At 43.3% G+C, this 23,951-nt stretch overlaps 1 protein-coding gene and 1 long non-coding RNA gene across 3 annotated transcripts in view; one reads left to right on the top strand and one right to left on the bottom strand.

Annotated features, from left to right (window-relative positions):
* The window catches only part of ANKFN1 (ankyrin repeat and fibronectin type III domain containing 1), a 148,392-nt gene that overhangs the window by 107,187 nt on the left and 17,254 nt on the right, over positions 1-23,951 (bottom strand). Inside the window, exons 3-5 of the mRNA XM_029929194.1 lie at positions 22,904-23,114; positions 8,731-8,925; positions 6,717-6,830 (exon numbers count right to left, since the gene is read on the bottom strand). Of these exons, the coding sequence (XP_029785054.1) occupies positions 6,717-6,830; positions 8,731-8,925; positions 22,904-23,114 (520 nt within the window). The remainder of the gene's footprint in view (positions 1-6,716; positions 6,831-8,730; positions 8,926-22,903; positions 23,115-23,951) is intronic.
* Positions 13,457-20,840, top strand: LOC115282945. Of its 2 annotated transcripts, none has more exons than XR_003904814.1 (3): positions 13,457-13,520; positions 14,323-14,466; positions 20,822-20,840. It is a non-coding gene; the product is annotated as an uncharacterized LOC115282945 (long non-coding RNA). The 2 variants fall into 2 exon arrangements; XR_003904813.1 differs by lacking the exon at positions 20,822-20,840 and adding an exon at positions 19,879-19,986.

The following is a 23,951-nucleotide window of genomic DNA, read 5'->3' on the forward strand; positions in this document are numbered from 1 at the left end:
AACATTGGGGTACATGGGCTCCTACGCATCAGCATTTCTGTCTCTCTTGGGTAAATCCCTAGCAGTGCTATTGCTGGGTCATAGGGGAGTTCTATCGATAGCTTTTTGAGGATCCTCCACACTGTTTTCCAGAGCGGCTGCACCAGTTTACATTGATATCGTACTTTTTAAAAATATTTTTAAAAAATTTTTAAATGTTTTTTATTTATTTTTGAGAGACAGAGACAGCGCAAGCAGGGGAGAGTCAGAGAGAGAGGGAGACACAGAATCTGAAGCAGGCTCCAGGCTCTGAGCTGTCAGCACAGAGCCTGACACAGGGCTTGAGCCCACAAACCGTGAGATAATGACCTGAGCTGAAGCTGGACGCTTAACTGACTGAGCCACTCAGACGCCCCTAGATATCACACTTGATGGTAAAATATTAGGGGTGTCTGGGTGGCTCAGTTGGTTAAGTGTCTGACTCTTAGTTTTGGCTCAGGTCATGATTTTGTGGCTTATGGGTTTGAGGCCTATGTCTGCACTGATGGTGGTGTGGAGCCTGCTTGGGATTCTCTCTTCCTCCCTCTCTCTGCCCCTCCTCTGCTCTTGCACTCTCCCAAAATAAATAAACTTTAAAAAATATTAGATGCACATTGACAAAAGCATGTAGGAGAGAAGGGTAGCTACTGTCCCATTTACTGTACCTAGTGTATTGGGAATCAGAAATCACACTGGTTCTAGTTAATGAAGTGAGATCTGGGAAAGTATGAAAAGTTCTAGAAAGCTCAAAATGGTCCTGACTTGAAGATGATAAAGAAAAAAAATCATAAGATGCAAGACAATCTACCGAAGGGGAAAAAAAAATTACTAAAAGAGTTAAGCAAAACAACCAACTAAAGATTTCTTTGGAACTAGCACTAAGCACTTCTTTTGTGCTACAATGGCCAGTTAGAGAATATCTTGAAAAGAAACTTTCATTCGTAATAGTCATGAGACTTGTAAAATATATCCAGAATGAAACTTAATGGGAAATGTAGAAGACACATAGAAAAACAAATATTAAACCTTCCTGAATACATGAAATTAAACTTGATTAGGAAGGCATGTCATGGATGGAAAGGCTTTCTCCAAATTAATTTAGAAATATGATGCTACTCCAATAAGATTTTTTAACTTAAACTTGACAAGCCAATTCTAAAATTCATTTGGAAGAGAACATGTGTGCAAATAGCTGAGACATTTTGAAAAAGTCCCTGGGGAGGGACTTGCCCTACCAGACGTTAAAATATACTGTAAAGTTACTATATGGTATGAAAATTAATTAAAGGAAATGCCGTTTAAAATGGATTGGGGAGACCAGCAGGGGGAGCTCTCACACCCTACCACTCATTGTCAATTACAGACTCAACAGGAAATCTCTAGCACTTCAGCTTCTACTTTACTACCCCTGCAGGAGGGAGAAAAGGTTTTTCTCTTGCCCCAGCAACAGCTCAGCCAATGAGAGCCCTCACAACTCAGCCAATGAAAAGCTGCTATATTTCAAACCCCCAATTTACTCTAGTGGAGTTTTGGTTTATAATATCTCTGCTCAGCTTCCCCGCTTTCCTTTTTGAAGGGTCCTTTGCTCTCTGGCATTGTAGCTTGCTTATCCTGAGTTGCAACCCTCTACTTTTGCTAAATGAACCCAGTTTTGCTGGTGAAGTAACTGACAGTTTTGTTTTTAAGGTTAACAATGGGTGTAGACAGGTGAGTGAGACAAAGAAAGTGAATGCATAAACCTTTTCATTTCTAGTTAACAGTGCCAGAAGGAAACATTGTTGCAAGTAAAATAGAGACACATACAAGGATTGTAACATCGTATAATAGGGAAAAAATGGAAATAACCCATGTCTATCAGTGGAAGAGTAATTAGATCAATTGTGGCACTTCTAGCCAAGGAATGGGAATACTATACAACTGTTAAAAGGAATGAAGATGCAAACACACTGACACAGATAGATCGATATGTATGCTACATTGTTGGATTAAAAATAAATGTATTTGTAAGTTTACACAGTATGATAATTCTGTATTAGAGCACATAAGGAAAACTATGCTTCTGTGTGCTTATACACGTGTGTACATGCGTCAAGAAAGAATTTATAAGGACATATGTTGGACTCATAACAAAGATTAATTTAGTGACAGGGATGTGACATTGGGGGAAAGAGTAAATGTTTTACTTTGTCTTTTATATAAACTGTACTGCATTGTTTGAGGGTTAAAAATCTTTCTAAATGAGGAAAATACAAAACAGGCTGTTTTACAACATATCTTATTATTAGAAGAAAGCACTTGAGTAGTATTGTTGTCCCCTCCCTCTCACTGGACCTTCAGTTTTTCCTCATCATCCATTTAGCAGTTGACCTTATTTCCACATTTTCACTTGCATGCAAAAAATGTTAATCCACTGAGTTTAATGTCCCCAGACATAACATCTTCTGCCTCTCCCAGTTGCTCTCATCTGCAAACTTCTGGTTTACCCTTGTCCAAACAAGCTAACTAAAATGATAAATCCTTTTGTTTTGTGGAATTTAATCATTTCAATCTAGTAAGTAGGGTGGCCACCTCATATTATGATCAAATTAATTCATCAATTAATTAAACATGGAAAATAATTATGGTCCCTAATGCATTTTGTTGGTAGGCAAAATATCTTTCCAATTACAAGGTGGAAGAAAAAATAATAGAAGGGATAAAAATAATATAAATATTAAGCCCTGGGAGGTCAGGTTTTTCTTAAGTCTTGTGAAAAGATGGCCCCCAATGATCAAATCATGGTCAAGTTCACACTATTATTATAAATGATCAAACCCTAGGGTTTTCATGTACAAATGGTGGACTCTCCTTCCTAGAAGCTACAGTGTTCCCAGACATCTCTCTGGGATTCTCTGACTTCCATTCTTTCTGGGAAAGAATTTGGAGGTGGTGGTTTACAGAAGCAGGGGCCTGGGCTTTGCTGGAGTGGATATAATGCCAGGTGCTGGCAGTCCCTGCAAGGAGAAATGCTTTTTAATTTAATTTATTTTCTTTCTTTCTTTCTCTTTCTTTCTTTCTTTCTTTCTTTCTTTCTTTCTTTCTTTCTTTCTTTCTTTCTTTCTTTCTTTCTTCTTTCTCTTCCTTCCTTCCTTCTTTCCTTCCTTCCTTCTTTCCTTTCCTTTCCTTTCCTTTCCTTTCCTTTTCTTTTCTTTTCTTTTCTTTTTTCTTCCCTCCTTCCTTCCTTCCTTTCTTTCTTTTTAGAAAACCCCATCAAATGAAGACTAGTTAAATGGTTTGCTATTGCAAGCCTTTGCAGGAAGGAATGATGGTGGTGGTTTCTATTCTGATAGACGACACAGTGAGAGGAGATGGGGAGGGGCACCGGCCAAACCGCTGTTCTGCCCACACCCACTGGAACAGCTACTGTAGCATCTCATCATTGGCAAACTCCAAAAACAAAAACAAAAACAAAACAAAACAAAAAAATATAGGAAAGAATTCATCCTATGGATGGAAAACAGATGCTGCACTGCACCTGTTAGAGGCTCGCTTCCTTTCCATTCGTGACCAGCAAAGAGCAGCAAAATCACTTTTACAAATGTGCTCTGCTGTGGGGCTGCAGAGAAATGGCATATCCTCGGCAAACGAGAGCTTCAGGCAGGTTACCCAAGGCAGTGAGGAGAGAATGTGGAACGAGGTCCTGGCAATTGTCCAAAGCATCAAAGCATTTGAATTAACTCTAGTTTGGCTCTGTAAGCCATGAAAATTGGTGAGATGGGACCAAAAGACACAAGCACTCTTTGAATCCAAGGAGGAAACACATAGAAACATTGAAGTTGCTCTCTTAGCCCCATTTTCCTGTATTTAGGGGAGATGCAGGCAGAAAACTCCAGGGGGTACTCAGAACTGTTTCCGTGGTTTTAAATGGAAACTGACATCTTTAACGTCCAAGTTGTGATGACAGGCGACCTGGTGCATGGCCCCTTCCATCACCAGGAACTGCAGAGGGCTTGTAAAGAGATGCTCTTAAAAAGATCTCTGTGTATCAACAAACTCTTAAAAAAAAAAAAAAGCCTGAATATGTTGATGAGTTGAGTATATGCGAGTGAAGAACCAGAGGACTCATGTTTTCTCTTAAACACACGCTCAAGTATGAAGGGGAGAACATCCAGTTGTCAGAATAGGCTTGAGGTTTTGTGAACCCAGAAATTCTGGAGAGCAGGGTGAGATTTGTTCCAAACCCTAAATACTTCAGGGTTAAGCCTTCCCTCTAAGCAATTAGATAACTGACATTTCACTCTGTGGATTTCTCCCTTGTTTCTTCTGTTTTTAAAGCAAACAAAATAACTAGCCTTGTTTCAGGATAATTTTGCTAATATTTCCATAATTAATTAATTACTTCAACACTGAATTAAAAACTGTACTGCTGTCTCTGGGTACGGGAAGCTGCTGGCTGTTTTAAATAACGCTTGAGAGTGGTCAGGTTAAGGACTCAATTTATGACCTTATAAATTAACACAAGGAACCCTACTCCATAATGCAACAGACAATTCTATTTATAATGCCTAATTAATCCCCTTCAGTCACCAGCAGAACCCACTGTGGCTTTCATTTCAACCTCACCCAAACGCAAGTCTCCGGAGAGGAGACGTGTTACTGTGTGAATGCTGATAAAATGTGCTGGCCTCCCAGGCAAGTATTAAACAGCGGACAGTCTGGATAAATCAGCTCCCGATTGTTCACTAATCAAATGTAAGAAGAAAATGGCAAGTTTGGCGGCACTGATGAAACCCTTCATCAAAAAACCTGAGCTGGAGCGAGGTGGAAAGAGAGGAAAATGCCCAAGTCTGACACTGCCTGCAAACACTCGCTCTAGACCATGACAACATATCAGAATTGTATCAAAGGACAGCTGCAGGAGGCCGTCCTGGGTGGCTTCATTTGTCTGCGGCTACTCGTACCCTGAGGCTGCTCTCTTTTTGATACAGAAAACCCAAAGTGGTGACCAATTCTCTGCTGCCTCACCTAAGTAATACAGAGTGGAGTTATCTGGAAAATTCCGAGTACCTCAGAAGGCTACCGGGTGTGGGCAGAGTCATTTTTGCAGACACAGAAGATTCTCCAGGGACGAGGCCCCAGGCAGGAAGAAAGGAATCGCATACACCACTTGGACAAGAATTCTGCCTTGTGGCCTGGCATCTTGGAATATGCCTGGGCGGCTTTATCAGCTTTCAGGATTGTGCAGGGTATAATCAGGAAAGTGGATTTCTCCCTTTTTGCCCACCGTGTTCAAGAATCAACAGAACATGATATGTCCAGCTCTACTGTGAGTCTTCTGGAAAGTTCCTTAACCTTACTGCCTAGGTCTCCTTATCCGCATAGTGGGAATTCTAACAGTGCCCATCTCTAGGGTTCTTGTGAAGATCACACAGAGCTGATGCATATGGAGGCTTTAAACAGTGCCTGGCATACAGCAGGCGCTCTGTCGCCTTGACTGTTCTCATCACAGCCTCCCTGTGCTGCCTTCTCCCGGCTCCCGGGCTCCTCTCCAGGTGCTGCTGCAGAAGCCTCGTCAGCTGCCAGTGCCTCTCCCGAATAGCTTCCTAATTCACTTCCTCATTCCAGGTCTACACCTATTCCGATGCATCAGACACACATTCTACCTCCATCTTGTCCCCCTCTTATTCAGGGGTCTGCAGAGTTCATCATATACCATCGAAACTCCGTAACCTTGAATTCAAGTGTCATTGTAGCCCTGCCTCCTGCCCTAGTTCCTCTCTCTGCTCTTACATTTCATGGGACCTTCTTGTGAGCCCGCCCACCCCTGGAGCTACGATGCGCCCCCCTTCTCTGCCCGCCCTAGCATGTTCTTGCTCTTCCACTGTGCTCCCAGGGCTCCCCTCTTTGAGGCTACTTCCCCTACCCCCCCCCAGCACCTTCTTTTTTTTTTTTAACATTAAAAAAAATTTATTTACTTACTTGGGAGAGAAAGCAAGAAAGCGCCACCTGGGGAGGGGCAGAGAGAGACAGAGAGAGAGAGATAGTCCCAAACAGGCTTCACACTGCCAGCATGGAGCCTGATGTGGGGCTTGAACTCACAAACTTCGAGATCATGACCCGAGTTGAAAAGTAGAGTCAGACTCCTGACTGGCTGAGCCACCAAGACACCCCCCACCCCCACCAGTTGCATCTTCTGGCCCAAATCCTAGACATCCTTGAAAACTAAATGCCACCTCTACCTTGGGAGTTTTCTGATTTTCTGATGTTACTTCCCTCTTTCTTTTCTGACTCCCAGCATCTTTATCTGTTTTTCTTTTAAATCATAGCTACGTGCTATGACAGATATTGGGGTCCATGCCTCTTACTTAGTATGCTCCATTCCCCGCCTCTGAACTCCCTGGGTCAGTCTCCCAGAGACTGGTCCTTCAGTGTGTCTTACTCAGTCTTGTCTCCATCGCTGTGCTATGCACAAAACAGGCCCTCGGCCAACAGGAATGGAATTATGCATATTGTGGAGAGGTTTGGAATAGTGGCAGCCTGGTCCTGTGTTTCATGCTTTCTGTGACTTCTGCTCAGTAACCTTTTACTCTGTACGTGAGTGCCTATGGAAATATGTCAACTCAGAAAGTAAACGGGGTTAAAGAAACTCTGTCATCAGTAGGAAAAAGCAATGGATTGATTCTCAAGAAGAAGCAATGGCAGAAGCTGGAATCCAGTACCTTTATATCTGGTCACTGCAGCTGCGTTGACACTAAGAGGCTCCTGAAAGCTGACAGTGAGCGATGTGCTGCTGGTCACCATAAGACAGGCGTTGGTTGGCACCTCGGGGGCTCCTGGGACAGAAGGAAAAACATAAGGATCTTAACATCGCAAATCCTTTTCAAACAATGTTTCTGCCTCTTCAAAGGATACCCTGAAACCCACACTATGGAAACATTTGTTTGTAGAGCCTAATAGCTTTTGCTTTTTGAACATTTTCATTAGAAGCCTCAATGGCCTTTATTTGTTGTTATTGTGGTCTTATTTGAACATTAGAACATCTTCTGAAGGGGTAAATAATACCAGTTAAGCCCTTCCCAAGGTATCCTGGAAACACAACAGGAGATTGGCCTGGACCAGTGGAGAGGAGGCCAGAAAGTGTTAGCTGGAACTGACTGTTGCTAGAGACGGCTACATGTCATCAAGTATTTTCATGTAAATCATTGCACTGGAGCCTTTTTGCAGCTCTGTTGGGTAGAAAGGGCAAGACGTAGCACGTGCACGTTTAAGATGAAGAAACTGCAATCGGAAGAGACCCCACTACTTGTTCAAGGACACAGAGAAGACACAGCTAAGACGGAAGCCCATGGCTTCCGGTGCCCAACTCTGGGCTCCTGCCCGTGTGGAATGCTGAGCACCTTGCTCTCACGCTGCCTCCTATTACATCAAGTAACATTTTCTGACAAAGAATTCATGGATGAATGTCATGCCCATTAACCTCAGGTTTTAAAGGACTCCTGATAGTTTTAGGTGTTCCTTAACACCCAGAAGGTGTTTTGTGACTTGGAAAATTACCCCCCAAATGGCTGTAAGTCTAAAACTATAACTGTTTCTATTATTAATCTGTGTCCAAAATGAGGCACAATAGCAAATGCATTTATTAAAAGTATTGCGAAATGTATTTTTTAATGCTAAAATATTTATTTTACAATAAGATTCTTTAAAAAATATTTATTTAAACAAATTATTCTAGTAGTTAAAACAAGGGTAGTAAGTTTGAATGTAAACTAATACATATTTTTTATGAATGTCTTTTTTAAATGAAAAAACATGTATCAGCATTGCTGAAGAGATTGTTAATATTGAAAACAAACTTTCATGAATGTCGCTTAAGCTATTTGCTTTATGAGAAAGGATTAGGGTCCAGTTCAATACTTAGCACTGCTCTAGAAAACCAGATTTTCCCTGCTTTTGGTCTTTATCGATAGCACAGAGCAGAGGCAGGTACTTCCAAACTAGTGAACTGATCTTTCTCTTATATTTAAATTCTCCAGTCCAATTTTTTTGTTGTTGTTTAAATAAGATCTACTTTTAGAATAAGATTTTAATATTTCCCAAGTGTTTGACTTCTATATATTTTTACAGTAGGGGCTGCTCTAAGCAGTACCTTCCAGTGCTAATGAGCATGATCCAGAAACAGGCTTCTCTTGAACTAACAGAAAGAACTGGTGAAGAGGAGTACAGATCAAGCATAGTTCAGGGACTGACTGTCCTCTGTCGCCTGTGTTAACTAAAGGTTGGTTTATATAAGCTCTGTGTAAAAAAATGCAAGAGACAGTTGAAAACAACTTAAACTTGGGTTGGAGGCAGAAACCGGACAAATAGGCAAACAAATATTTTCCACCTCAACATCCCAAAATATAGCCATTTAGGGTATCAGACCATCCAGGGTATTAGGCAGCAGGGCGTATTGGGTGGAAAGCGCTAGATGAGTGTGACATGGTGGAGACAGGCCAGCAGCACTGAAGCCTCATGGCTGTGGTCAGAGAACCTATCAGGAGCCAGAAAATCAAGCAAGACAAAAGATCCTTTTACGGTCGCCCAGAGCCCTCACTCCAAATAGGCTGACAACGGCCATCCATGACCCTGTGGCAGAGTTGCCAAAAAAAGAAAAAAAATCAGAAAAAGAAGGCCTGGCTGTCTCCAGCCAATCCAGCTTCTAGTTAAACGCAGAAGTCTTCTGCTGCTACTCACTGGCGTGCTCGAAGCCGGTTCTCATCCGTCTGTAGAGCCGGCACCTCCACTCCCAAGCTTTCAGCTGCTTCTCTTTCTCGGTGTTGTCCAGACTGGGTCCTTCAGTCTCCACCTGGGCGGACAGCTCGCTCACCCTCTGCTGAGCTTCCTGCACCAGCGTGGCGAGGTGCATGGCTCGGCTCTCCAGGCTGACGACTGAAGGGAAAGACATGGCTGACTCCTTGCTCTTTCTGGGGGAATGCCGCCTCACTGGCAGGACAGTTAAGAGTCTACTATGGACTTAAAAAAAAAAAAATGCCCCAGGGTAAGTGGGATCCGTGTTCCTTATTACCTGACTCCCTCCGATAAGGTCGAGGTAGTGCTATTTACAACTAGACTGAATGGTAAACCCATCCATTTAAGATCTCCCATTGCTTTGTGGCCCTCTTGTCACATGCCCCCCAGGTAGCTGCCTAGCACGGTTCATTAGAACTCCACTAGCAAGTACCCATGAGGACCGCTTCTAACCTAGATCCCACACATTTGTTCCCATGATCTTTAGAAAGACAAACACTTAAGGACAAAGCTCTGTGAGGCTAGTAAGGCCCTAGGAAAAGCCATCCATGAGGCGAGTTGCATTCTATTAAAGTTGGTCATTTTCTTTCTTTCTTTCTTTTTTCTTTCTTTCTTTCTTTCTTTCTTTCTTTCTTTCTTTCTTTCTTTCTTTCTTTCTTTCTTTCTCTCCTCTCTCTCTCTCTCTCTCTTTCTCTCCTCTCTCTCTCTCTCTCTCTTTCTTTTGGTAGCATCTGATTTGAATTTTCTGCTCTTATCACATTGCGACCAGCTCATAGACATTTTTGTATATATGCCTCAGTGGTGTAATTCTGGTTTTATTTACAAATTTATTTATTTAAAAATTTTTTTAATGTTTATTTTTGAGAGAGACAGTGTGTGGGTGGGCAAGGGGCAGAGAGAGAGGGAGACACAGAATCTGAAGCAGGCTCCAGGTTCCAAGCTGTCAGCACAGAGCCTGATGTGGGTCTCGAACTCACAAACCATGAGATCATGACTTGAGCCAAAGTCAGACGCTTAACCGACTGAGCCACCCAGGTGTCCCTACCAACTTATTTATTGCTAACAAAGTGCCCGCTGCCCCAGTAGCAATAGTGTGTTCCGACCATTGGGTGTCATTAGACAATGATCGTTTATCCATTTGATCTCTGATCATGATCTTGGGGAAGGAATGGTCTCTGGAAATGCCCATGCCTGACAGCAAGTTCGACTACTCTTCTTGTGGAGAGGGATTATACAGCTCGCTATCTCTGTTTTACTCGGTACATGGTATCTCAACTAAATTCACATGATTCTGTTTACCCAACCGGCCCTTGTGTGAGTGAAATCTTAGGGACAACAACAGAATGCATCACATTCTTGTGTTGGGTTGGGAAGCTGCTTCTTGGGCTTTGCTCCTGGCTCTCATGCATGCGAGGGCTGCCTCAGCGGTCACTCGGTCACTTTACCAGAGCCCCACCCCCACCCCGGGTTAATGGTGACAAGAAGGCAGCTTCACATGGTCATATGGAACGTAAACCATGCAAAACTGAAACAGACCAGAATCAAGTTTGGCTGCTCTGTCACCAACGTGTGTTGGACACTCTCTGTGACCATAAAACAGCATTTCCCCCTGGTGGGTGGGAAAGAAATCCAACCATTCCATTCTTCTAATGAAGGGGGGAAAATATTATGAAGATAACTCAAGTGAGAACTTGTTAGGTGTGTTTTGAAATGGAAATTAGGTGGTTATAGATTCATCTTCTCTGTGTTCATAGGCATGTTTGCATTAATTGCAGGAAATGAATACTAATTTATTATTGCCCCTTGCTCACCATCAGTCTCAATTTATTTACAGATGAGGTCAATGAAAAATTAGTTGAGCCTTTTTTTTTTCTTTCTTTCTTCTTTCTTTTCAGAGTTGCTGTTTAGAACACTCAGGACTGTGTTTTGCTGCCGATTTGGCACGGTTAATGAATGTTGCTGTAACAGTCAATCATGTACTCTGAATACCGTCACACTTTTTTTTAAAGCCTCAGTCGTGAGCCATGACAGAAAAATAAACAAATAAATATAAAGCTAAAAAACTCCTTCACTGAGCAGCTACACTATGCAGAATCCCCCGGGAAGGCTAAAGGGGGCCAGAATAAATGATAATATAAGTGCTGTGGACGCAGGGAGGCAATGATGGTGTATGAACATAGAGGCTCTGGCAAAAAAAAAAAAAAAGTACACATACACACACGCGGGCGCACACTCCAGTGGAAAAATTGGCAATATTAGTAGCCTCAAGGTGCAATTTCCTGGAGCAGTGAGATTGACAAGTCAGTACTAAATGCTGTTAATTTAACTAACTTCAGATTAATGGTAGAGTCTGCTATGACTGAAGGCTCAAACACAGCCTCATTATAGCCTTGCTGGGAAGGTCCTAAATATAGGCATTGACAGTTTAAAACAAATTCGTATACATTTGTGTATTTTTAGACATAGGTTAGGCGTCAGGGCTTGTGTCACAGTTTTCAGGTTGATTAATTGACCCAGTAACTGCACCCTCTCCCCGCCGCCCCCCTCCTCCTTCCACTCCAAATTATAGAGAAAATGGGGGGATTGTCCTTGCTAAGTCATTCTGTGAGCTTTTTATTGTAAGCCTGATGTTTGAATTGCATGCATGCATCAACACTTGGGTGATAGACACATGATTTATAAAAATAAATTTTTCTAATACTATGAAATCCCCTCTATTAATTTTTATATCCACAACAGTTCTTGCTGGTGTGAATTCCAGGTGGCATTTCAGATGGAGAGCTTCTCCGGAGCCGTGCTTGGCTCCCCCTGACATTTTTCCTGCTCTCCTTAGCACAACACGCTTTGTTTCTAGACTTTGCCTTTCCTCCTCGGCGATGGCCTTGATGCTATTTGAGTTGTAGTGGGTGAAGGGATTCTACGTCTTTTAAGGTAAAGTCTTTTTGCCCCTTCACAGGCTAACGGAAAACCGATTCAGCTGGACAGCCAGGTGAAGTTTCCAAGCTCCTCTAGATGCCGTGCTTCTGAGCCGGGCTACCTACACGGCACGCGGTGGGCTCCGTGGGGCGGCAGTGGGCAGCTCTGGAGCCACAGTATGAATCTGTGTGTCTTCCTGGGGCATCAATGTTTCCATACAGATTTTGGTAAACGCATATTACTTAGAAATTAAAACAAACACTTCTGGAGGAGAATGGAAAAATTGCCCCAAAATTGAAGGTTTGAAAAGAGAGGAATGTTATAGAAATCTCTCCTACCGCTTTTCTTCCAGGCACCCCGAGGACACACTCAGTTGCCTCTGTTGTTAGAGGTAATTCCGTGGGTGAGTAGAAGAGGCACTAACTGAGCCAATGGTTTCCAACCATGTCACCCAGCAAAACTTTTATTATTATTTTTCTATGGACTTTTTAAATAGCTTAATAAAACACTCTCTTTTGAAAGATTTCCTTTATTGACTACCAAATGAGCTGACTTATAACATAATCCTCTTTCTCCCTATTATTAATGACCTCTGTAACTGCCAACAGAAGCATCTGTTTAGTCTGAGATAATCAACCTAATGAAGTGGGCCGATGTATTTTATGCAGAAGCAATATGGTAACTATAGTAGATTGTAGTGTTATCTTGAGTCATGGTGCGATCATTTAGGCTCTTTGACACTTGGCAAATGATTGACAGTCCCTTTCCTGTTTTGGCCAGATTGAGAACACTTTAACCCCTTTATTTTGTTTTATTGTTATTTTTCTAATTTGCTTAGTTTGAAAATGAAGAAACCCAGCCCAAGGAGGTGAGATGGTTTTCCAAGATTTCTTAAAAACCTTAAAGGGGCACCTTGGTGGCTCAGTCAGTTAGGTGTCTGACTTCGGCTCAGGTCGTGATCTCACTGCATTAGTTCGAGCCCTGTGTTGTGCTCTGTGCTGACAGCTCAGAGCCTGGAACCTGCTTCAGATTCTGTCTCTGTGTCTCTCTGCCCCTCCCCTTCTCACTCTCTGTCTCTGTCTTTCAAATATAAAAAATAAAACATAAAAAAATTAAATAAAAACCTAAAAGAACCCAATGAACTTCCTCTACACCAAAAGGAATGCCAGTTAACCCAGTACTTACGTATCGCACTAACTGCTATCAATTTGGCCTGAAGCTGGTGAACTCATTCTGGTTGGTGGTCTGGTCACAGAAACTGGAAAGGCTATGTCTATCTTATGATTTGTTCTCCTGCCCATCCATTGCTCCTTTTCTTGTACCCATCCCCTTTTTTACTTCCATACTCTGGACATTTCTCCCTGGAGTCCAGAATTCCCGATCTGTTTGCAAGGTTTGGTCTTTTCTCTCTTCTTGCAGTTGGTTCCTTCTCCAGCCAAGTGACTATCCCTCGAGCAGGCACAGCCAGCACAATAGAGGGTCTGTGAGTGTGTGGTGAGCCGTCCGGCGGGGGCAAGACCACGCCGCTGCTCCTGAAATAGGCCCCATGCTATTGTGGTGTTTAATTATCAACAGCATTTCTACCACCCAGTGTCTGAGTGGGTGTTTGTTCTAAGACCTGCCCAGCTAATTAGCCACGAGGTGGGGGTGAGGGTGGGGGTGGGGTGGGAACTTGGTGTTCAAAGAATACAATTACGGTTACTGTTTAAATCCTGAGATAAATAATGATCAGACTGAATGTTTTTTTCCTCACTATCAGAATCCAACCTATGGATCACTAAGTACACACTACTTCTTAATTTCATCTTGCCCTGGAATTGGTGAGTTTTGGTCTGGCTGATAATTGCTTAGAGCAATATAATGAGGTACAATGTAAACAAATTTCAATTTTCAACTGAAGGGGTTAGGGAATAATTCATTTGATTTGCTTGAAAAATGAGTACATGTGCCCATTACTAATGATATGGCCTTCTATAACTTAGCAACATCTTTTCTATTGTTACTAGCATTTTTCTTCTTTTTTAATTGACGAGAAAAGAAGGCACAAAGACAATCACTGAGTCTCCGTGTCCAAAAGGGCCTCAGAACAGCCTTTTATAAATGCCTCTTCTTATAGCACCTGTGGCCCAGGAGGGGCGCTCACTGCTCACTAAGGTGGCCCTGTCCATTCTCACTCTGTTTTAATTTAAAAGAGCTTAATTTCATTTTAAAGAGTTTTCTCATTCTGAGCTGAAACCTGCTTTCCTCTTATTTCCAAAGTAGAGGCAAAATGATAAAAGGGCTTTGGGTTATAGATCTGGATCAAGCACCACCTGTTATGAATGTGTGGCCCTAACCAGTTATGCGGCCATCTGGAGCCCAAGTATCTCATCTGGAAAGTGAGCACCAAATTACTGACAATCTTTACATAGATGGCTCTCAATTAGTGGAGCTTTGTATTATCATTATTATACTCGTCAGTCTGTTATGTTTTAGAGGTACATAAAACTAAACCAAAGACTTGTTTTATAAAATAGCTCTGTTCTTCCATCAAAAAAAAAAAAAATCTTTCTGCCCCAACTACCATTCAGAAATACATTGTATACTAAATGGTGTCAATTTCAACTCTATCTGTTATTTCAGAGAAGAAAACAAGGTCACTTAGGTATAAACCTGGGATTGTAAGCCAATATCCTCTGGGCCACCAAGAACAGCAGTTCAGAAAATTTATCTTTGCTGATCATAAATGACAAGCTTCTAACAACCTCACAACTGACTTGTTTTCAGGTAGGAACTCAAAGGAAATACTATAGAGGAGTCCAATAAGTCAATGTTTTTTAATTAAAAACCTCTCATACCAAAAAAGCTAACAACCTCTGTTTCAGTTTACCTGTCTTGCTGAGGTTCGGGACACAGAGTTCACTTTGGCTTTATGTAGGTCCTGACCTGTTGTCTTATTTTCAGGTTTTCCCAAGGACTTTGAGAATGTGGTTCCAAAAAGTTTCAGAGATTTGAAGATTAAGTGTTTCATTTTAATTACTATGGTGATTTCTCCTCCTAGAACTCATTACGCCCTGGACGTGGGGCTCTGGAATGTTCTTCTCTGCTATCTTCCAGCAGAATGTGGATTCCCAAAGTCCATATTACATAATTTAAGTTGTAATTGTGGTTCTTTAAGAAGCCAGGGCCAATGACCCAGAGAGAGACTTCTGTCCCAGGTCTCCCAAACTCTAAAGGATAAATGGCCATCTCTAAACCAAGCATACAAAGCACTTGAGGAAATTATTTAGAAAATCCAAAGCAGGGGTGCCTGGGTGGCCCATTCGGTTAAGCATCCAACTTCAGCTCAGGTCATGATCTCACAGTTCATGGGTTTGAGCCACGTTCCTGCTGACAGCTCAGAGCCTGGAGCCTATCTTCAGATTCTGTGTCTCCCTCTTTCTCTGACCTTCCCCTGCTCACCCTGTCTCTCTCTCTCAAAAATGAAAACATTTAAAAAAAAAAGAAAGAAAATCCAAAGCAGATCACCAAAGGATGTCACAGCTTAAGTCTGAAATAAGATAACCATATCTTTTGCCAATACTTTCAGTGCTGTCTAACAGAAACACAGTGTAAGCCAAATCTTTTAAAATTTCCATAAAAAAGAAAAAAATTATAACTTTAATAATCCATTTTAGTTTACTCAGTAGATCCAGAATATTATCACTTCAACATGTAATCAATGTAGAATTATGAATGAGGTCATACAGATATTATGTATGTGATAAAAGCATAAAATGTATGTAAGATATAATCAAATGAAATATATTTTATTGTACTTAATTAAGCCTTGAAAATTCAGTGTAAATTTTACATTAGGAACACATTTTAATTTGGACCAGACACATTTCAAATACTCAGTGGTCATATGTGGGCAGTGGCTACTGAGTTGGACAGTGTAGGTTTAGAACATAAAATCCCACAAACCTTAAGCAGTGTTTGTATTGGGTGGTATTTTCAAAACACAAAACTATACAACAGATGGGTAAAATATTTAAATTCTTTACCAGAAACTCTCGGGTTCTTTTATATTGCTTTTGATATTTATATTGGCTAACAATCTTTTTTGACCATGTATGATGCTCCAGGGAGATAGCTTAAAGCTGTTATTATATTTAATCCTCAATAACCCTAGGTTGGTAGTGGGGCAACCAGGCTCCAGGGGGGACCCCGATGATCACTGTCTCGTGTAGTCAGTCACAGCCTTCTGCGCTGCGCCGGAGCCAGGTCTGTGCGACCAACCACATTCAGCAGGAAATGATAGTACGTCATTCCTGAGATTAGGTTATAAATGACACTGTTGCTTCTACGTTGGTTTGTCTCTCTATCTCTCTGACTGTCTGTCTCTCTCAGGTCATTTGCACTGGGGTCTCTCTCAGGTCATTTGCACTGGGGGAAGCTGAGTGTCAAGTCCTATGGTGAGGCCCATGAAGGAAGGAACATAAGTTTCTTGCCAACAGTTACTCTGAGTAAGGTTGGAAGTGGATCCTGTACCTCAATCAAACCTTAAGATGATTGCAACAGTTATGTTGGGAGAATTTAGGGACGGGGCCTCGATTGTGAGTGAGCACGTGTGGGTTGGGTGGGTTGTCAACGTATCTTTTAACTTCATCTGTAACATTTTAAGTTTTTACAAGGAGAATGTATTCTATGTTGCATGTATGTTTAAAACTCAACAACAAAAGAATGAAGGACAATTAACTGTTGAAGAGCAAGTGAACAGACCTCAGGATGTGGCCACCTGATGTCTAGATAATTACTTAGAAATATGAAAAAAGATCAGTTCACTCAGTATTGAGTAAAATCACTCCCTTTCAAATAAATAATATATTCACACCTTTCAAAAGAAGTGGCCTTGGGATTCAATTCAATGAAGCACGTATTTACTGAATGCCGACTATTTCCTGAGGTTTCCGACAGGTTTCGCTCTTAAGGAGTTTACGTGCTAATGCAGGAAAGACAGTAAATAAGCAAAGGAAATGAAAAAAAATATATAGTGATAAGTACTATTGAAATAAAGTGATGTGATTAGAAAGTGACTTTAGACTTTAGACTTGGTGGCCAGAGAAGTCCTCATTTGAAGAAGTGACATTTAAGTGGAAATGTTAGGAAGGAGTTGGTTAGGCAATGATCCAGATTAAGAGCAGTCAAGCACTCTGAGCATAGGGAACAGTTAGGACAGAGGCCCTCTGGGAGGACAGTGTGGTGTGTCCACAGGATGGAAGGGAGGCTGGTGGGCTGGTGTGGCACGGTGAGCTGGGACCAGTGTGAGAGGACGCTGGAGGAGCAGGTCTGTAGGTCAGGGTGAGGGTTTGTACACCTATTTTAAAGACAATTTTTTAAATGTTTTATTTATTTTTGAGAGAGAGAGAGAGAGGGAGAGAGAGAGAGAGAGAGAGTGAGCAGGGGAGGGTCAAAGAGAGAGGGAGACATAGAATCCGAAGACAGGCTCCAGGCTCTGAGCTAGCAGTCAGCACAGAGCCCGATGTGGGGCTCGAACCCATGAACCGTGAGATCATGACCTAAGCTGAAGTTGGACACTTAACCGACTGAGCCACCCAGGCGCCCCTGTACACCTATTTTAATGAAGCAAATAAAAATATCTGGGGACTCATTCTAGAGACCTGCCCAAAGCTTGTTCTTTACATATTCTTAATGGTTGCAAATCTTTGTCCTTTGAGGGTGGATTTGATTTCAGGAAACCTCTCTAAATCATTTGAAGCCAAGTCTGGTGAGCATGGAGGGTGATGACGCTGGGCAATGCTGTTTTGGAACAAAAATCAGGTGTGACTCTAAGCAACGAGTCAGATTTTCTCATAAACCGGCTCTGAGGACAAATCCAGAAGTGTTTGGAGCAATGGCCGCTCTGTTGGGGCAAGCGTGGGGGTCTCCCGTGAGGACCGTGTTAAAGGATAACATTCATGTGGATTGTAAACTTTCTGGTGTGTTTGTTTACATAAAGCCTGCCTCATTAGTTTATAGTCACACCTCTTAGACGTGCCCTGAACCAGTCCCAGCACCAGCATGGACCCTTGACTACTGCAGAAATGAGTGGTGCATCCTGACGTGTCTGCCAAAATCGTAACACTGCTGTCCGCACCATACTCGCGTGACGGCTACCGGGCAATCACACTTTATGAAGTAACTGAACATAACTAATTCTGGGCGGCATCTTCTAGTTCCACGGGCAATACCCAAGGGAGAGGGAGAGAGTTCACTGAGAAATGCAGAGAAGGTCTGCAGAGAAGGGAGCACAGAGCTGCAGGGAAGGACAGAAAGACTAAAGATGAGGAGCATCCCACTGTTCTTACTGGTCTGCATCATTCAACAGTGTGAAACTGCCCACAGTCAGGCCCCTCTACATCCAAATTCTACAACAGTACCTGGAAACTGACAACATGACAATACCAAGGGTAGTACTGAGTGTAAATTACTGGAAGACTTACAGGTTTTTTCCATATGCGTGTATGCACTCTACATAACCCATGTGTGTGTCTATGCACATAAATTCAAGACCTGTAATTCCCAGCAGTGGAAGACAGCGTTCAAAATTTCAACTGAAAATTCCTGAGCGCCTACTCTGTGCCAGGCACTGGGGTCACAAGACAGACAAAAATGCATGTGAGTGACCTGATTTGTACATGGTAGGTATCCAAAAAGAACTAGTTTCTTTATGATTACTGTTTATGGACCCTAGATGATGTGAAATAAACAGCAGCCTCAGAAGGGCAAGCACCCCTCCCCGCCCCCCACCCAGTGATTCAGCAAATTCCTCCTAGAGGCTGCTGAACTGGGATTTGGATTTGAGAACGGGGGGGGGGGGGGGGGTGCGGGCAGAATAGGAGTTAGTCAGAATGAAGCAAGGGCTTATGACTGGGGACTTTGGCTTACAGATACAAGTCTTTCTTGGATAGTGTTTGCTCAGTTGAGCAGGTGTTACGGTGCCTGAGATACTGAGTAGATTGAATGACCAAAGGCACAGTCCCTGGGTGTCCTGAGGTGCCTCTCTACTTTAGCTGTCCTAGTTCAAGTCCTTTCTAGTCTGTGCGTGTTTCCTGAGCTCAGCACACCAGTTCTAGTGGAAGTACTTGGGATTCTGCTTTAGTAATGACTGATATTAGAAGAAATGAATAGTACTTTGCTGTTTGCCTAAAGATGGGAAGAATAGGAAAAATCACTGAATAAGGATACTAGATTGATCTAACAAGCAGGCTGGGTTCTGCATGCACTTAGCTTTGGGGTGGTGTGCAGGTTTGGGTGGCACTTCTGGGACTTTCCCTATGAAGAAGGAAATGTACATGCCATGTTTGCAAAGAACACCTTGCTATAGTGTTGTGATTCAGGAGCTAAGGACTGAAAGGCATGACTGACCAGTGATTTAGAGTTAGGTCCCTAAACTCATCTGTGTCTTTAAGATTCCTGCAATGAACCGGGAAGAATGGCAGAGGACTTGCTTCAGAGTTGTGCTGGGATCCATGATTGGCAGAGTGGAAAGCACATCAGGTTGACTTTCAGAAGGGAACATACAGGAAACAGAAGACAGAAAATTAACCCTACTAGAGACTCTGTACTCTGCTTTGAAATACTTGACTGGCATTAGAAGAGGAACCGACGGAGAGTCAGGGAAGGAAATAATTGAGGTGTGATAGTGTGTGTGCTGATGCTTTTATACAAATACAAAGCATTTAATATAGAGAAATTGGGTTAAAATCCTACTTCTACCATTGACAATTTTGTATCATTGGGTGAATTATTTTGACTTTTCTTTTTTTAATGCTTATTTATTTTGTTTTGAAACAGAGAGAGAGAGAGAGAGACAGGAGGAGAGGAGCAAAGGGAAAGGGAAAGAGAATCCCAAGCACGCTCCATGCTAACAGCGCAGAGCCCGCCTCAGGGCTCCATCTCATAAACCATGAGATCATGACCTGAGCCGAAATCAAGAGTCAGATGCTTAACCAACTCAGCCACCCAGGTGCCCCTTGACTTTTCTTATTCCAGTTTCCCCAGTGATCAAAAGGAGGAAACAAACGCCCATCTCACAAGCCAGTGGTGAGGACCAAAGGAGGCGATGCAAGCAAAAGAAATTCTACAATGTGTAAAACACTCTAAGAAATTAAGACCTCATTGTTATTTTTCTTCTCTTACTTCCTGCCTCTGCAGCTTCTGGGGAACAATTTGCAGCAGGTGTTTGCTTATCTGGATCTGGCTGGCGAACCCTGGTGCTTCTCCTGGGCTGGCTCACACACATGCACAGAAGCCATTCTGTTTCTTTTGCACTTGATATATAAAGTGAATTAAAAATCCCTGAAACAGATTGTGCTTTTCTATCGTGCCTGTCTCCAACAGGAAATGCACCTTCGTGTATAGGACAGAACAAAGAAATATACCATAGGATTTTAGCAAAGGGCACAGAGGGAAAGATGCAGAGCCCCTGTCCTCCATATTGATTATTTGGAAAAGCAGTAAGTTTGCCTAGAAGGATCCCAAGCATGGGTGTCCCACAGAGTTAGGTTTGAGTCCTTGACATCCCTATTCACCTGCCACATGTGTGACCTTTGGTCAGTCATGTAACCTGTCAGAGTCTGTGCTGCCATGAAAACCAGAGATAACGTATCTGGAGACTCATAGCTACCCAATCAGTATTGCCTTGCCATCTTTACACACACGGAGTCTAACAGGGAACTATCTCTTTGACTTCTTGGGTGGCCAAGGTGACTTAGGTGTCCTATTTCCTGGAGGCTAATGCCTAGGTTTATCTCTCACCTTCCTTTACAACTTCATGATGATGGTTGTGCTAATCACCCCAGAGGGAATGAGAAAAACCAGGGACCTTTTGAATGAATTTGCTTTTGGTTTAACTAGATATTTAGTACGTGGGTTCTTTTATGGAGATTTAATTATGCACAAGGGGACTTGGGGAGATTGGGAGTCTCACCGGTTGCATGGAAAATGCAGAATTCTTTGTAGCGTCTCCGGTAAGTGGGACTAATGTTTCATCCAGCCCAGTGCAGGCACCATGTGGATGAATGGTTCCCTTGTTCCTACAGAATGGGGCTCAGTCCGCATTCTCTATGTTCAGACCCTCCGCTGCTCTCTCCACCAGCCTCTCTCTGGATCGTTGGGACGGACGTTATCGCAACATAAATTGGAAGGTAGCAAAGAAGCCTTTCGATTTCTTCCATCTCCATTTGCCCACCCCTCTGAGCCCTCGGCTCCACTAGAAAGAAGTGACACTTTGACCAAAGAGCTCTTACTGAGAAACCCCAATCCTACGGAACCCAAATCCTGACTCTGTGTGACAGGGATGTGGTGAGCTCAGCATTTTTAAAATAAAAGAGTTTTCTGATACAAGGATCTGCCTCTGTACCTAGTCTTTGGGTGGTGGGGGTTTCTGAAACTTAGGAGCAGAGATGTGGCCTCTAATTATATATTTGCTTGCTTCTCTGGGTCTCACCGCTTGGAAGTAAGTGAATCAGTATTAGTGAAAGTAACAGTTTGATGGGTTTATTTTTTTCTTTTAGGAAACATAAAAACTGTGGCTCGGAGCCATTGTGGTCATTGGGTCAGAGAGTTCGCACCAGGGGAATGTGAGTGCCCACCTCGGAATGTTGCTGTAGGGTTTAAAGGAGTGAATGCATGTAAAGTGCTCAGAATAGTGCCTGGCGCAGGGCAGGGGCCCTGGGACCTCATGCCGCCGCTCCTGGCGGGCTCGCCTCTGCCCCAGAGCACGCCCTCTGGCGAGTACTCTCAGCTCAGACTTCAGAGCACATCCCGAAAGAGGCCGGTCCCGAAAAACCGTGCGTTATAGGATTCCATTTACGGGAAATGTCCTGCCTGGGCAAATCTATAGAAAGAGAAGGCAGATTAGTGTCTGCCTAGCGCTGGGAAGAGTGGGGAGGTCGGGGAGCGGTAGCTAAAAGGTGAGGTGTGAGTGATGATGAAAAGCGTCTAACGCTGGTTGTGGTGATGGTTGCACAAGTGTGCATTTACCAAAAACCACCGAACTGTACCGGTGAAATGGGTGAATTGCATGCAGTGAATTATATCTCAATAAAGCTGTTCAAAGGCGCATCCAGACTTCCACCCCGGCGCACCAACAAGGTCACTACCCTGCTAGTCCAAGCACCTGCACCTGTCTCCTGGACTGCTGAGAAATAACCTCCTGACCTGTCCTCCCAACTTCGCAGTGGCCCCGCCGCTGTCTGTCTCCCGCAGAGCCTTGCAGTGATCGTCTCAAATGAAAGCAGGACACGTTATTCAGCTGCTTAAATTGCTCTGCAGTCTCCCCATCACATTTACTACCAAAGGAAACACCTTACCATGACCTGCAAGAGCCTGAATGGTCTTCCTCCACCACCACACTCCCCTTGGTTAACCTGCTGTAGCCACACTGGCCTCTCTCTTCAAACCAGGCAACTCACTACTGCCTGCTCCGCCCCTTTCTATTTGCTATTCACTCTGCCTAGAATTCGACCCCACATGTCCTCCTCACATGGCTCATTCCTTGATATCCTCTAGGACCAGGCTCAAATGTCACTGCATCAGAGAGGCTTTTCTTGTCCAATCCTAGTCAGAATAGTCCCTGCTCTGTCAATCTGTAGTCACTCACCGATCTTATTTTCTTCATCACATGTGTCACTACGTGCATTTGTCATTTAATCGAGCTATTCACTGGCTTATTGGAAGTCTCCTCCACTAGTGTGTAAGCTCTACGACAAACAGGGATTTTGTCTTGCTCACCACAGTAAGGTGAGCCTTGGTACCTAGAACAGTGCTCTGTCCTCAGTGTTTATTGAATGAATAAGTGAATGAATGAAGCCACCATAGTGACTGTGGACCCAAGATACTAACATACATATACACTTAAATCTTTTCTACGTGTACTGTTCTATAGCCTCACTTGGAGTGTTTCACATATTTTTAAACTCGGGTTAAATTGTTGGCAGGAAGTTCTTTCAAGGTTCCTTTTCAATTCCACCCGGTGCATTCTATTTAGCACGTACCTTGATCCCTAGACTGGTAAAACACTACCGGTATTTGCGTGAAAGTCCATGAAAACATGTAAAGGAATTCTGAGCCTATCTTCATCAACTGTTTATGCTGTAAATGTCAGTCTTGCTATTTTGGTGGCATGAAGCTGGATCTAGCCTTACTAGTCCATGTTTTTATCCCCAGGTTTACTTACAGTGTGGACTTTCTCTGGCCCCTGTCCTCAGAAGAATCCTGGCAATGGGCACATTGTTGGTCATGATGGCGATATCCAGGGGTGTCAGCCCCTCACTGTTAGGGGTGTTGAGATCTAGTTCCTCTGGTGTATACTGATACAGGAGGATCTGCACAGCATCCATGTCCTGCTGTTCGACTGCTTCGAACATGGCTTCGTTGCCCTGGAAGTTCTGGAGGACGAGCATGCACGAGGGTTAGCACACTCTCACAGACCAGCATGCCTTGCGGCTTGGTTGTTTTAACTTCAGTGACTGCATCCCCACTTACAACTGCAATTTAGCCCAACAAACATGACTTGTTAGACACAGCCGGATCCTCCCTCTTGTCTAATGGCCATTGGATGGCTCTCATTTGATGCTTGAGACCATACAGCAGGGCATGGCTGGCCTACAGATAAGAGCAAACACCGGTTTTTCTCGAACCTGTCTTCTGTGTGATAGGCCATTAGAAGGTATTGTGGCCTGCAGTCACATAAATCTGGAACACACTGGATTCATCCAGGTTACCACATTATTTTGCTATAAGACCCTTCAGGGCCTTTGATAATTCTGACATGCAGTTACGTCCGATAGGTGAGAAATAAGGTCTCTTTTAAATATTTGTCAGAGAACATGTTTTTCATCGCATTTGTTTTAACTGCCCCTGGAATAGCATTCTACAGCACCCAGTTCGGGAAACGTGAATGCAGTGCGGTAGGGCTGGCTCGGAATTGAGAGCACACTCTCACCCCCACTCACCCCTCCTCCCCATCCCCACGTCCCTTCTGTCCCTTCTATCACTCAGACCCAGACGTTGTCATCCCTGGCCTAGATGAGGGCAATGACCCGCCCCCTGCTGGTCCTTGTCTCCTCCAGCCTGGGTTCCATGCTGACACGAGGGTAGTCTCCCTAAAACTGATGATGTTACGGGCCCCGTCCTTTCTGCCTCTCCCGAATGGCTCTTCCTGCCTGTGGGCCAGCTCCCCAGCTCCTAGACTCCTCTGTACTAACGTCTGCAGCCTCTCAGCC

The sequence above is a fragment of the Suricata suricatta genome, chromosome 17 (genome assembly GCF_006229205.1).
Source record: "Suricata suricatta isolate VVHF042 chromosome 17, meerkat_22Aug2017_6uvM2_HiC, whole genome shotgun sequence".
Taxonomy (NCBI): Eukaryota; Metazoa; Chordata; class Mammalia; order Carnivora; family Herpestidae; genus Suricata; species Suricata suricatta.